This window comes from Suricata suricatta, chromosome 11, assembly GCF_006229205.1.
Source record: "Suricata suricatta isolate VVHF042 chromosome 11, meerkat_22Aug2017_6uvM2_HiC, whole genome shotgun sequence".
In the NCBI taxonomy this organism is placed as follows: Eukaryota; Metazoa; Chordata; class Mammalia; order Carnivora; family Herpestidae; genus Suricata; species Suricata suricatta.
This window is the reverse complement of record NC_043710.1, coordinates 3,917,718-3,931,346: the sequence shown is the minus strand read 5'-3', so window position 1 is coordinate 3,931,346 and position 13,629 is coordinate 3,917,718. Positions and strand designations below refer to the sequence as shown.

General features: G+C 59.8%; 2 protein-coding genes across 2 annotated transcripts in view; both read right to left on the bottom strand.

Moving 5' to 3' along the window:
• TESMIN (testis expressed metallothionein like protein) overlaps positions 1-1,129 on the bottom strand; it is a 31,857-nt gene extending 30,728 nt beyond the window's left edge. Inside the window, exons 1-2 of the mRNA XM_029957363.1 lie at positions 1,078-1,129; positions 209-714 (exon numbers count right to left, since the gene is read on the bottom strand). Coding sequence (XP_029813223.1) covers positions 209-679 — 471 coding nt within the window. The 5' untranslated portion in view covers positions 680-714; positions 1,078-1,129. The remainder of the gene's footprint in view (positions 1-208; positions 715-1,077) is intronic.
• Positions 1,130-2,356: 1,227 nt separating this feature from the next.
• Positions 2,357-13,629, bottom strand: part of CPT1A (carnitine palmitoyltransferase 1A) — a 33,266-nt gene continuing 21,993 nt past the window's right edge. Inside the window, exons 12-17 of the mRNA XM_029957361.1 lie at positions 12,273-12,679; positions 7,970-8,104; positions 7,067-7,219; positions 5,796-5,909; positions 5,459-5,551; positions 2,357-4,611 (exon numbers count right to left, since the gene is read on the bottom strand). Of these exons, the coding sequence (XP_029813221.1) occupies positions 4,525-4,611; positions 5,459-5,551; positions 5,796-5,909; positions 7,067-7,219; positions 7,970-8,104; positions 12,273-12,679 (989 nt within the window). The 3' untranslated portion in view covers positions 2,357-4,524. The remainder of the gene's footprint in view (positions 4,612-5,458; positions 5,552-5,795; positions 5,910-7,066; positions 7,220-7,969; positions 8,105-12,272; positions 12,680-13,629) is intronic.

The following is a 13,629-nucleotide window of genomic DNA, read 5'->3' as shown; positions in this document are numbered from 1 at the left end:
CCCCCTGTGCTCTCTGCAGCATCAGCCCACCTTGAACCAGGGCCCAGGACCTGACTCTCCCCCCGGGGGTAGAACGGCTCCCTGGGGAGCCCCCCCAGCCTTGGGAGCAGGGACCTGGGAAGGGGAGGATCTTGGGTCAACCAGTGGGCTCCCTTCTCTGTCTGGGACGGGTGACAGGTCCCGAGCCTGTTTCCCACATGGATCTTACCGGAATCACCCGGACACCCGGGTGGGCAGCTCCTTCCCTGGCCCAGGTGCCCAGGGGCACGACGGCCGGACTCCTGTGCGGGGCCAGCAGGGAGGACAGGAAGTGGACGTTGTAGGCCTGCGGCGGCGGGGCCACGGGCAGGACGGCATCTTCCAGGGGATTGAGCTCGGGGAGGCTTGGGTACTCCGCCAGCATCTCGTCGTCCCCGTCCCCCAGCAGCTCCGCGGTGCCCTGGCTGTCGCAGTCGCCGTGCGGGGGGCCGTTGAGCAGGTGCAGCAGGGACCCCTTGGGGACTGCGGGGCCCAGGTAGGCGTCCTTCAACACGGGGAACGTGCCTTCCTCGTGTTTCACCGCCGCGGGGGCTTTCGGAGGGTCGCTTTCAGACACAAATGGACTCTCCGCGCCGAAAAGGTCTGTCACCATCTCCTCCTCAGGACTGGACATCCCGCCAAGCAGGGGGGCCTCTTCCATGTCCACTGAGGGGCCCTCGGCCTCTCCGCGCGCACCTGCGAGCGCACCGCCCGGTGAGGGGACTTGGCCCCGCCCCGCCCCCGGGACCCCCAGGGGCTCCCTCCATCCCCCACCCGGGGCTGACCCGGGAGGGGGCCCCTTGCCTCGAGGGCCTGACTCGGGAAGGATCCACCGTCCCCAAGGGCCTGACCGGGAAAGGTACCCCTACCCCCCCCACGTCACCGAGGGCCTGACCGGGAAGAGGTCTCCCGCCCCCGAGGGCCTGACTAGGGGACCCACTGCCCCCTCCCTTTCTGCAGACCCCTAGGCTGGGGCCGGACCGCGGAGAGACCCGATGGGAGCCGGGCTCTCAAGTCGCCGGAGGGGGCGCAGGCTCCGGGCTCCGCAGAGCGACACACCTGGGGCCTCTGGGCTGAGGGCGAAGGGCCCCTCACGTGCCGTGCCGGCTGCTTTGGCGGTTGGGGACGGAGGGGGCGGGGCCACTGTGTGGGCGGGGCCCGCAGGTGAGTGGGGCGGGAGGGGCGGGGCGACGACCGTTGGGCGGGGCGCGGAGGGTGAGGGGGTTGCTGCAGGGAGGAGGGGCCAGGGAAGCTCCCAGGGTCCTCAGCGCCAGGCTCACATGGAGAAACTGAGGCCCCCAGACGGGTCTGACTTATTCAGATCAAAATTAAGATAGATTTGTTTTTAAGTGACTAATACATAACTCTCCTACGGAAATACTTAAATGTTACAGAGAGGGCTGCGGTTTCCTGAAGCGCCATGCCCGTCCCCATCCGGGCTGCCCGTCCCAGGGGGCACTGAGGGCGGCCGGCGATCTTCCCAGCCCTCCCCGGGCCTGCATGCATGGGCACGCGGGGAAGACACTACTCTAATGTTATGGCTGAAATAGTCCCATCCGGTTGAGGTCAGCTGAGTTCAGGGCAGGGCTGGCACTGCAGCTGGGGCTTCCCAGACTGTAGGGATCTAGAAGGCAGCCGATCCGAACGGACGAGTCCTCCTAAAACAACAGCTTGAAGAGCCTGACCTCACACCTCCGCCCGTTCCGTCCGCTGGCTCACACATCAGACATTCTTACCGAGCAGCTGTCTTCATCGGGCGTGCACAGCCGCCTGCCTGAGCCCCAAGCCGGCCAGACTCAAAGACCCAGGAGCTCTGGAACATTCTGCAAGTCCAGGCAATGCCAGGGCCATCTTGTTACTCAGGCCTCGGCCCAACCCCCCCTCCAGTCTGACGCGGCGACTTCCGCTCATGATCCTCTCGTCTGCCCTGGGACACCTGAGATCCTTTGAATGCCAGTCTTGGTTCTTGCCTCCTCCCCTCCCCGCTCGATCCCATCCCCACCACCGCGGGAACCTGGCTGGGCCTCCGCTCTGAGCAGAGCTAGTACACAATAGGCACTCAAGAAAGACTACCGAGAGAACCGAATTTGTGCATCCACTATACAGGTATTTGTTGAGCACCTACTGTACCCAGGATGCTGTTCCAGGCACGGGGGCAGGAATGGAATGCAGAAAGGGATGTAGAGTAGGAACCCACATCCCGCGGCAGCGTGCCTTCTCGGCCAGGCCGGGGACATCTTGTGACGTCCATGTGCCCAAGCCAGGCCATCTGTACCGGCCTCCTGCCTTGGTCTCCAGGGCCTGGGCTTCCCCCCTGACATTAACGTAACAGAAGAGCTAGGGACAAACTGGGATTAATGTTTTATTAATGATGACAGTCATTCTGCATTTCTAAGATTTACATCCAAAAGAGCACTGTATTTACAAGCAGTGGACAGCCCAAGATAACGAATTCAGACCACAGCCCCTTTAAGAAAGGGTATGGCTTATTCCAATTAAATTAAATACATAATACTCTTCCCTCCTCCTTTCTGCACGTACAATAAAGATCCACTCTTCTTTCAGGAAATATAAAATTGCATTGATAACTGCACTGGCTAACGATAATTAATTACATTTGAAATATTGAAACCTGAGAGACAAGCCCGAATAGGTGTTAAGTGCTACAGGTCGACATTCAAATTCACACGTGAACACGAAGGTCACACAGACTGGTCAGTGGCCAACAGTGCACGATTTAGGTGGCCTGAGAGTGACTGATGCCAGCTTGGGGCGGAAGCCACGGCCACCCGGGGCAGACTGCACTCCCCTCCCCCCCACTTCCTTGACTATGAACCCCAGACAGACACGAGGGTTTGTCATTGTAGTTGTTGGTCCTCATTTTAGGTTTTTTGTGGTTTGTTTTGTTTTTCTGCCTGTTTTCATTCCTTCTTGCTTTTAAGAGAAAAAAAAAATCTTTGGCCCGTTTAGGTGGGAATTTTACATTAAAACATATACAAATAAAATAACGCGTGTGCTCTGCAAACAAGTGCCTTGTCTCCTCCAACGGCTCGGCCTGGTCACTGCATCGAACTGGAGCGCACACCTCACACAGAGGCATGCCCAGCAGGGACAGAGTGGTCAGCAACATAAATTACACAGCTTTAAAAATGGGACAGCTACGCCTGTGGGGACAGCCCAGAGCCAGTGGGTGACTCTGTTCCTTGACCCTTAAGTTGTGCGTTAAATACTGAAGACGATTCAGTGCATCATTGCTTCTTGGACAATGCAACCCGAAGGACAGGCTGTGCTAAACTTAGCACCGGTCACCTGGGACTCGGTGGCCCATGGTTTCCATGTCCCCGCGTCTCAGGAAAGGCCAGGGGTTCTCTCCCCAGGGGGCCTGCTGGTGCTGCACTCGCCGGACCATCTGGAGGTTTCTCTTTCCATTTCTCGAGGGAGTTTTTCCCTTCGTCAGCGTCACGCCCGCCCTGTCGTCGGCCGGGGTGAGCAGTAACCCCGAGGCCTGTCAGGGACTGCTCCACACACATCCGTCCCCTCACAACCTCCCTCGCTCCGCGTTTCCGACACACACACATTCTTTCATTTGCTGCTTAATGATGCAAGGAGGGCGGTGTGATGAAAGGGACTATCACGGCTGCGCTCTGAGGGAAACTGGTCTTTCGAGGGGGGGACACACCACGGGACACCCCTATTTATCGGGTCATCCACTCGGTAAACTGAGGAAGGAGGAAGACGCTCACAACTCCACCTGGAGACGCGGCAGACAGAGCACATCTCTCCTACGGTCTCCCTTCCGGGGGGGGGGGGGCCTTCCGTTTTTAAGGCACTGGGTTTTGAAGACTCGCATGGTCAGTAGAAGCTACACAACGTGACACACTACTTGCTTCAAACACGGAGGGGCGAACACAGACTGCCAAGCCAGACGAGGACAGAGTTACCCACGGGGACGAAAAACTTTCTAAAAGCACATTGCTTCCATTAGTGCATTATATACGCGTCAGCTATGAACGGTTTCACGTCTCCGCCCGGAGACCTTAAGCGCTGATAAAAGTAAATGCCCGTTAAGGACCAGGTACTCGGTCCTCACCGAGGAAATGTGCCACCTCCATTCCCCATCGGTGAAGTCCCATCCCTCCTAGTCCCTTACTTAGCTCAGACAAACTTTTATCCTGTGTATGCACACAGGTGAATGCAAAAACTTCCGGGCGGGGGGGGGCGAGGGTGGGGGGGCTGAGGAGCAGGGTGAGTGCAGGGCGGGGGCGGGAAGGGGGCACCTCAGCAGACGTTCCCGGCGGCAGGACCTGCCAGGAAGTAGTGGGATCACACTTCACGGGGTGAAGACGGCTGTGCTGGGAACCAAAAACACCAAGCCCTCGATGGAGGGAAAACTGCTGGGCTTCGAAGAGCAGTTTCTCGCCCTGAACTGTAATCAGGATCAACGGCGGCTTTTCATTTGGTTTGTCTCTGAAGAGCTTGTGTTGCTTTCCGGCGGCCCTCGTGGAGTTACTTCCTGGAATTGGGGCTGAACCCAAACAACTCGATGATGTCAGTCATGGCCTGTCTCACGTGCTTCCCAAAGCGGTGGGAGTCCTGGCAAAACAGAGAGCGGAAAGCACGTCACCGCGAGCCGCCTGCAGCCGGACTCGAAGAACGCCTTCCTTTTTGCCGGTTCTGGAAGCTCTGCCATCACGGCGTCATCGCTGCATTATACCAGCCGGAGAGGCGCCGAGGGCGCGGACAGCCGGCGGGGCGGCCGCGTGAGAAATGAATGAATTCCAACCTCTCTGCTAACAGTGCACTTGGCACTGCTTTCAGGCGATGCCGCCGTTTGGAAAGGAAGAAGAGAAACAAGGACTGAGGGCGCCTGGGGGGCTCCATCGGTTGGGCGTCCGACTTCGGCTCAGGTCATGATCTCGGTTTGTGGGTTCGAGCCCCACGTCGGGCTCTGTGCTGACAGCTCGGAGCCTGGAGCTGCTTCAGAGTCTGTGTCTCCCTCTCTCTGACCCTCCCCCACTCACGCTATCTCCATCTCTCAAAAATAAATATTAAAAAATTTTTTGATTAGGTTAATAGAGGGACGCCCCAGATGGCTTAATCAGTTAAGCATCCGACTCTTGGTTTTGGCTCCCTGTCATGATCTTGTGGTTTGTGGGTTCGTGCCCCGCATCGGCTCCACACTATTAGCACAGAGCCTGCTTGGGATTCTCTCTCTCCCTCTCCCCTGCTTATGCTCTCTCTCTCAAAATAAACAAACTTAAAAGAATTAGGTTAAGAGAATTTTAAAATTCATTTCTTTGGAAAAACGTTCCAGGCAAGTAAAAGTATACAGTTGACCTGGTCTTCTCCGTCAAATTAAGGAAGAGCATTCCTGTCAAATTAAAAAGAAGGCGGGAAAAATCACCCCGTCTTTGGGAGAAGGGCCTTGTTTGGCACTTACGGTCTCCGGGCAGGAGAACTTGGAAGAGATGTGGAAGTTGATGAGGTTCTCGCCCACGAGGATGTAGGACACCCCGTAGCCATCGTCGGCCACCTGCGGAGCGAGGCAAGATTGAGCTGAGCCTCGGGAAACGAGGTGCCGGAAAACGGGGCTAACGTTTTACTACAGGACGGGCATTAACACCCGCGTAACACCCGGCAGGATCCCGTTCCCGCGGTGCCCAACGAGGCAGCCAGGGGCGCGCAGAACCTTCAGGGGGACCCGAAGCGGAGGCGGACGGGCGGGCGCGTCCTGCCCTGGCCCTGCCCCTCGGGGTCCGTCGCCCTCGGCCACTTACCGGCCCGAAGCCGCCGCCGCTGGACACGTACTCCGGGTTCCTCTCCAGATCGAACAGCTCCACCTGCTGCTGCGGGGTCTGGCTGGTCGACAGTCTCCAAGGCTCTGATAAGACCTGGTGGGGACGACAAGGAGATGCTCACCTGGCACTTGTTTGAAAAAAATTTTAATGTTTATTTATTTTTGAGAGAGAGACAGAGACAGTGCGAGCAGGGGAGGGGCAGAGAGGGAGACCCAGAACCGGAAGCAGCTCCAGGCTCCGAGCCGTCAGCACAGAGCCCGACGCGGGGCTCGAACCCACAGACTGCGAGATCGTGACCTGAGCCGAAGCCGGACGCTTACCCGACGGAGCCCCCCAGGCGCCCCTAAAATTTAATTTTTAATAGTGCCGTGTTTCACAGGCAGCTCAAAATATTCCTGAGAATCCACTGCAGTGCAGCTCTGGTGATGCTTTCCCCTGCACCGTCCCCTTCTGTCCCCAAGCAGCCCCGCTGGACACAGGAAAAGGCTTGCTCGGTGTCTGGGTGGTCACAGACGCCAGAGGTCTGCAACCCCGAAGGCCTGGCTGTCTGGGGGCAGCGCGTGCGCAGAGAGGGCCTGGGGCAGGTGAGGGCACCCAAACGGGGGTCCAGGCGGGGGAGGGGCAGCACCAGCAGACAAGGGGGCTGATACACTAACGAAGATTCGGGAAGGGGGCTCTGCTGCACTGAAGCGAATTCTCAGGAAGATTTTGAGCTGCCTGTTAAAAACTCAGCACTATTAATAATTAAATTTTCGGGGCGCCTGGGGGGCTCAGTCGGTTAAGCATCTGACTTTGGCTCAGGTCGTGATCTCACGTTCGTGGGCTCGAGCCCCGCGTCGGGCTCTGTGCTGACAGCTCAGAGCCGGGAGCCTGCTTCCGATTCCGTGTCTCCCTCTCTCTGCCCCTCCCCCTCTCGCTGTTTCTCTCCCAAGAATAACTAGAAACAAAAAAACTTTGTAAATTACATTTTCCAACTTAAATAAACTCTTTTACAGACGAGGGAGATCAATGCCTCAGAGCGCATCGCCCGTTAATCATGCGAGTACACCTTACTAGGATCCGTGCTCGAGGTTATTTGCGTCTGGGAGGCCAGGAGGGTTACGTGTGGCGTAAACTACTCCCGGGGACTGAGGGGACCCGGCCCGAAAAGCGCAGCTCGGGCCTGACCCTCCGAGGACCGTTTAGCTCAAACACCCGCCGGCGAGGCCGCACGACGGCCCGGGGCGCGGGGCGAGCCGCAGGCCACTTGCCTCCTTCAGGAAGGGGGAGTCCACGGCCAGGTACTTGGACACCACGTAGAGGCAGAAGAGGTGACGGTCGATCCCGGAGCCCGTCATCGCCAGGCGGTACAGGTGCTGGTGCTTCTCGGACGCGACCTTGAACAGCCTGAGCCTCTGCTCAACCTACGCAGCGAGGGCAGGGGAGGCGCCAGGTGTGCGGACGGCCCACCCTCCAGGGGTCCGGGGGCACAGAACGGGGGACTCAGAAGAGGCGTGCCACCGAAAGGGCGCCCCAGAGGCTGCAGGGGACGCCCGACGGGGGCGGCGCTGTGGTCCGTGTCCAGCCAGCCTGCTGTCACCTGCTTGTACTACTGGTTTCCTTCCGAAGGATCGGAAGCCTCTGTTCTTGGGAACAAAGTTTCCCCAGAGCAGGGCAGGGCAGGGCAGGGAGGAGCACAGCGCCCCGGCCCACGTCTCCCAGGCCAGCAGCAGTGCACACCTGTGCTCTGCAGATCCGGCCTCAGCCACGTCCCCGCTGGGTGGCCCGGCAGTTACGGAATTCCTCGGAGTCCCTGTCCCTTAGCTGATGTGACAGCTCCCAGACTATGGCCAGGATTCTCCCAGGCGGCGTGCAGGCAGCCGGAGCCCCAAGCCCAGGCGGGGAGGCCCGGCGTGGGCCGCGGGCACTGAGCAGAAGGCTCCCACGCCCGGGTCCCCGTGCCCTCACCCAGCCCCCTGTACTGTCCTCTGCACCCCCTCCCAGCCCTCCCCGGGAGGGGTGCAAGGCTGATTTGGACTCAGGGAGTCCAAGCTGCAGACGTGTCCCAATCACCCGCAGATCCCTGCAGAGGAGGGGAGGAGAGGGGCTGAACACGGCTCCCCCTGCACAGGCTGTGGCTCAGCCACAAGGCAGCCGCAGCTGGCGCCACCTACCGTCTGGCTGGGGTCCACCATGGCCAGCACAAAGTTGCAGGACTCCGTGCTGCAGGAGCGCACGGTCTCCGTCCTCCCCTCTCGGAAGAGCCGGGTCATGGAGGCCTCGTACGTGAGGCAAAATTTGCCCATGTCCTGGGGAAGGAAAGGGATTTTCATACGGGGCAGGGGAGGGCGACGGACTCCAAGGCACAAGAAGGGATGGGTTACGGTCAGCTTTAGCTTTGAGTCACGTCAGTCTTCACACGGGCCGGTGCAGCAGGCAGAAGGAGACATCGTTAGGCTTGGAAAGGGCTGGGGGTGCAGGGGTCAGTTTCTGGGAGCAACCGAGGCCACGGCAGGCTTTCCCGAGCTTCACGCACCCACCCCCCACCCAAGGGCAGACACGTTTACGGGAAAATACAGGACAAGGAGATGTTCATGCAGTTACAAAAAGACACTGGTATTGGCAGGGAATGCTCCACCACGTCTGGATGACGACGAGGAGGACCCAGCAGACAAGGGACAGGCGAGGAGCAATGTCCCCCTGCAGGAGGGCAGGGCCTGAGGGGAGAGGGGGCACACCGGGCAGCCTCTGGGGTCCACCCGCCAAGAAGGGGAGCAGCCGGCACTCTGGGGTGCGTCTCCAGCCACGCCAGCCTCCTGGGTGCAGGGCCCAGCAGGCGGAGAGCCGGCCTGATTCTGCTGTGCCCAGGGCCAGGGACGGGGTCGGGGTGGGGGGGGGGCGGGGAAGATGGCAACAGGCCAGGGAGGCCAAGCCCGGGGGAGGGGACGGGAGGCCGAGGCGAGCGGAGGCCCCATGGGGTCGGGGGACGCTGGCATCAGAGACTGCAAGGGGACTGGGGTGACAGAGGCGGAGACCCTGGCAGGGACAGCTGACAGCAGCAGCAGGCAGCACCCAGGGACGAGGTCCGAGGAGCACGCAGACCCTCCCACATGAGCCTCGGGACGAAATTCCCTGCAACCTGCCCACGGCCTCCAGGCCAGCTCGACGGCGCCCCGATTCCCAGTATAGATGGGAAAGTGGCTTGTGGACCCCGATTCCCAGTATAGACGGGAAAGTGGTTTGTGGACCCACGTTACAGCTAAGCAGACACCAGCTCTGGGCATCCGGCCTGGGGCACCCCATGAGGCAGAGGACCCCCTGCAAGCCGCCGATCCTGGTGCCCAAACCCAGGGCCGGGGTCCAGGCTGAGCCTCCCCGGGCGCCATGCCTGTGCACAGCCTCTGGGGCTCTGTCCCCTGTCTCGCCGGTAAAGTGACGAGGTGAGCAGGCCACGGCTGAGGAACACAGGCCAGGAGTCTGTGACGGTCCACCTTCGGGGGCTGGCGCGGCCCACACGGAAGGCTTCCCCGCCGCCCCCCACTCGTGCACCAGCCGTGACCATCCCCGTGGACGGGGTCCAACAGAGGCTCCAGCTAGTAAGGCTGGGACAGTTAGCAGGGGTCCAGGTGGTGAGCAAGTGCGCCTTGCAGAGAACCTCCTGCCGGCTGAGGGCTAAAGGGGCACAAGGGGCTCGTGATCGGCTGTGGGGGGGAGGGGAGGGAGCGGGGAGCAGATCCAAGAAAAAAGGACAAACTTGGCCTTTTAGGCACTTAGCAGCAGTTAGCTTGGGCTGCACGAGGCAGTGACTCACGTGAGGCCGCTTCCCAACCCCAACGCACGGCCATGCAGGATCGCCGCCATGTTTGAAACGACCACCCCCAACCCTCCGGGCAAACGCACCGAGTGTCAGTGGGCTCGGGGTCTCCAGCCGGGTTACGCCGGCCGCCCCACTCGACCAGCCACCTCCCCCCGGCCCCGGGGCAGCGGACACCTCCAGTTTCTAACGAGCAGGACCATGCACGGTGCCAGAACACAAACCTGTCGCCCCCTGGGACCACTGCCCCGGGCTCGGCGCAAGGGCTGGTGGCGGCACCGGGTAGGACTGTTCGTTCACCTCTAGGTTCTAAAGGAAAAATAAACGTGACCCCAAAGCAGGAGGCAAATAGCCAATGACTCGTTTCCGGACGCTGCTCCCTCTGGGGCTGCCTCGTTCCTGGCACAAGGCAGACTGTGTCCCTGCCCTCAAGGGGCAAGCGTTTCAGCGGGGGAGATGCGTGATAAATAACGTTACACAGTGACAGGCGCACTGAACAGAAATGACGCAGGGGGACAGAAGAGCCGCAGGGTGGGGGCGGTTTCAAATCAGAGACGGAGGTCCTCGGGCAGAGACCTAAGCAACCACACCTTCCTCTGGGAAACAGCAACTGCCGGCGGAGAGCAAGTGCAAAGGCCCTGAGGTAGGGACGAGCCCGACATACCCCCAGGCAGCAGAGGGACCCGTGTGGGAAGAGCTGAGTGATTGAGTCTGGACGTGTCAAGAGAGCAGGCTGGAAGGGCAGACAGGGACCAGACCAGTGGTTACCAACCTCGGATCATGTTAACTCAGAAGGGAGAAATAGGTACATTTTAATTTCCCCCAACCTCAAACTGAAATACGCCATTTAGAAGCGCAGGCAACAAACCACAGTAATTACGAACGGCGTCTGTGACTTTGAAGAGAAAATCACAGCTATTTACACAACAAATTATGATCGTTAAGAGCTTTCCCAAAATATCGTCCACGCTTATCGGTTCTTCAGAATTCCGGGAGTTATGGGCCCTGCTGCTCAAAATAGAGTACACGGTTACATTTACCGCGCCGCAAATTTACGCTCAGTGTTTTGACATGTGTTTTAGTTAACGGGTTACCTTCATAACCCCGAGTATTGCTTTTATTTTTTTTTAACGTTTATTTATTTTTGAGAGAGAGACAGACAGAGTGCGAGTGGGGGAGATGCAGAGAGAGACACACACAGAATCCGAAGCAGCTCCAGGCTCTGAGCTGTCAGCACAGAGCCTGACATGGGGCTCGAACCCACGAACCGTGAGATCATGACCTGAGCTGAAGTCAGAGGCTTCACTGACTGAGCCCCCCGGCGCCCAGAGTATTTCTTTCAACACTTTATAAACGTAGGGGCGCCTGGGGGGCTCAGTCGGTTGAGCGTCCGGCTTCGGCTCAGGTCATGATCTCACGGTTGTGGGTTTGAGCCCCACGTCGGGCTCTGTGCTGACAGCTAGCTCAGAGCCCGGAACCTGCTTCGGATTCTGTGTCTCCCTCTCTCTCCGACCCTCCCCTGCTCATGCCATCTCTCTCTCACTCTCTCCAAAAGAAAACACAAAAAACAAAAAACATTATAAACATTATTCTGAGCCAGAACCCCCCAAGCTTCCCTGACGGTCCCCAGGGTCCCGGGCACAGAGCAGGGCCGGAAGCCTGGGGCAGACCCCAGGGCGCGCAGGACACCTGGAGGCGTGTGCAACCCCTGGGTGGGAAGGGCCGCCGGACGGTCCTCACAGGTCATCTGACTACACGGACCGCTCTTACCAGGTTGACTGCTGTGTGAAACACTGACGTCGGGGGAGGAGGCTGGAGAATGAAATCCTGCTGACTTCTAGCCAGAGAGCAAAGAACAGACCTAAGTGCTGAAACGAGTGATCTTTCACTTTGAAAAAGTAACCTACGCACAGAAAACGTGAACACAGAGCGACAGAAGAACAAAGGGAACCGGGGGCTCCTGGGTGGCTCAGGTGGTTACGCGTCCGATCTCAGGGCTCGTGGGGTCAAGCCCCGCGTCGGGCTCTCTGCTTGTCAGCGCAGAGCCCGCTTCTGATCCTGTCGGCCTCTCCCCGCTCCCTCTCGCTCCCGCTCTCAAAAATAAACATTAAAAAAGGAAAGAGAAAAGACAAGAAAAAAGACAAGACAGGACTAACGCCCACAGCACCGTGTGCTGGTATTTTCCATCCATCCCTTCTAGACTTTGCACAGAACAAAGCCGGAGCCGGGAAACATTTTCTGTGACGGGCAGGGAGCAAATGTCACGGTGTTTGTGCCCCACGTGGTCCCGGGTGACCCCGACAACCCAAAACCCCCGTGGACAGGACACCCGCATTCCGCGGGACTGTGTGCTCACAACACGCTCCCCGCGAACCCTGAAATTCCGCCTGGTATTCACACGCCATGTTCCTCTTCTTTCGTTCTTTCTTTTCTCAGTTACTAGAACTGCAACACCGCTCCACCCTCTCAGCCCGAGGGCCAGGCGAAAACCCGGCAGGCGCGGGTGTGGCCGGCGGGCAAGACCCGGCGGGCTGTGTCCCGCGACCCCCCACTCCCCCCTCTCCCCGGAACAGGTGCACAGCCTCCCCGACCCGCGGGGCCAACTCCCCGGGCACGGACGCATCCGGGACCCCGAAGGGCTCACGACAAAGTCCTACTCGTACCTTGTAATGCGCCAGCTGGAGCGCCAGCTGCACGAAGGCATCCGGGCTGGTCCGGCACTTCTTGATGAGGCCTTTGCCGAAGGTGTGGAACGGGAAAGAGTGGAAGTCCACGTCGTCGGCCAGGAGGCTGGCGCTGTGCAGGGAGGCCTCTATCACCTCCTGGCACTGGAGGGGGAGGAGAGACGGGGTCACTTTGCTGGGGGGGGGGCGACGGACCCCGACGCACCCCGACGCCACGGGTGCTTGAGCAACGCCCCGCTTTCTGCTCACTCTTCCCCGCTGGCCGGGGGAGGGGCGCTGGGGCCTCCTGGCCTGGGTGGGACCCCAAACGCCACGTCGACCAGCCCGAGTTTTGTTTTGTGAAGCCCATCGCGGCGACTGAGGAACCAGTTTAAACAAGTAAACGGCTGCGGTTCAACCACACGGTACAACCGAGCGGCCCGGCCACGGAACAGGCAGACGGACCGTAGAGGCGCGTTTCCCCGAGTGAAAGGCCCACGAGCAACCGGATTCCACAAATGGGACACTGCGGACAAGGCATAATGCGGAGACCGTGCGCCGACCGTGGTCGCCAGGGGAGTGGGGGGAGGGGAGGCTCAACAGGCTGAGCCCAGGTTTCGGGGCAGCGAAATGACTCCGTGGGACTCTGCCGGCGGATGCGGGTCACCGTGCATCCGTCTCCATGCGCAGAACGCACGGCACTAGAGTGACCCCACGTCAGCACCTGGCTCTGGGGGGCGGTGCCGCGCGGGTGCAGGGGACACGTGTTGCCGGGGACGCGTGGTGCAGGTTCACGGGCTGTGGTGGAGGCCAGGCCCCGGGGGGGACGTGGGTCATGGTGGAGGCTGCGTGCATGTGGGGTCGTGGAAGGGAGACAGGAGGGGTCTCAGCGGACTTTCTACCATGAAACTAAAAAGGCTCTAAGACGTTAAATCCACAGAAAATTTTTAAATAAACGGCGCCTGACTCGGGCAGGTGCCAGGACCCGGAGCCCACGCGCTTCAGCAGACGCCACCCATCTCTGAGGAGCGCGCACCAGCCCCGGGGACACGGATGCCCAGGCCTGCAGCACAGGCGTGGCGCTTCTCCCTTGAGAATTATGTCTCGAGCCCCAGGATCTTCCTGAATTAGAGGAACTGGAATCCCTTCCCCGCAAAAGCCTCCTTCTATTGAGCGGACCACATCAGAGAATCTTTAAGAGACAAAAATCGTGAGTGAGTGATCCAGAGTATTTCAACTCTGGAGGAAGGGACTCAGTTTCCCCCTTCTGCACAGTGACGTCGAGCTAAGTCCGAGCTGGACACGCCGCCGACCATGGGGGCCAAAACCTCGAGCGGAGAAGCTTGGAGGGGCTCCC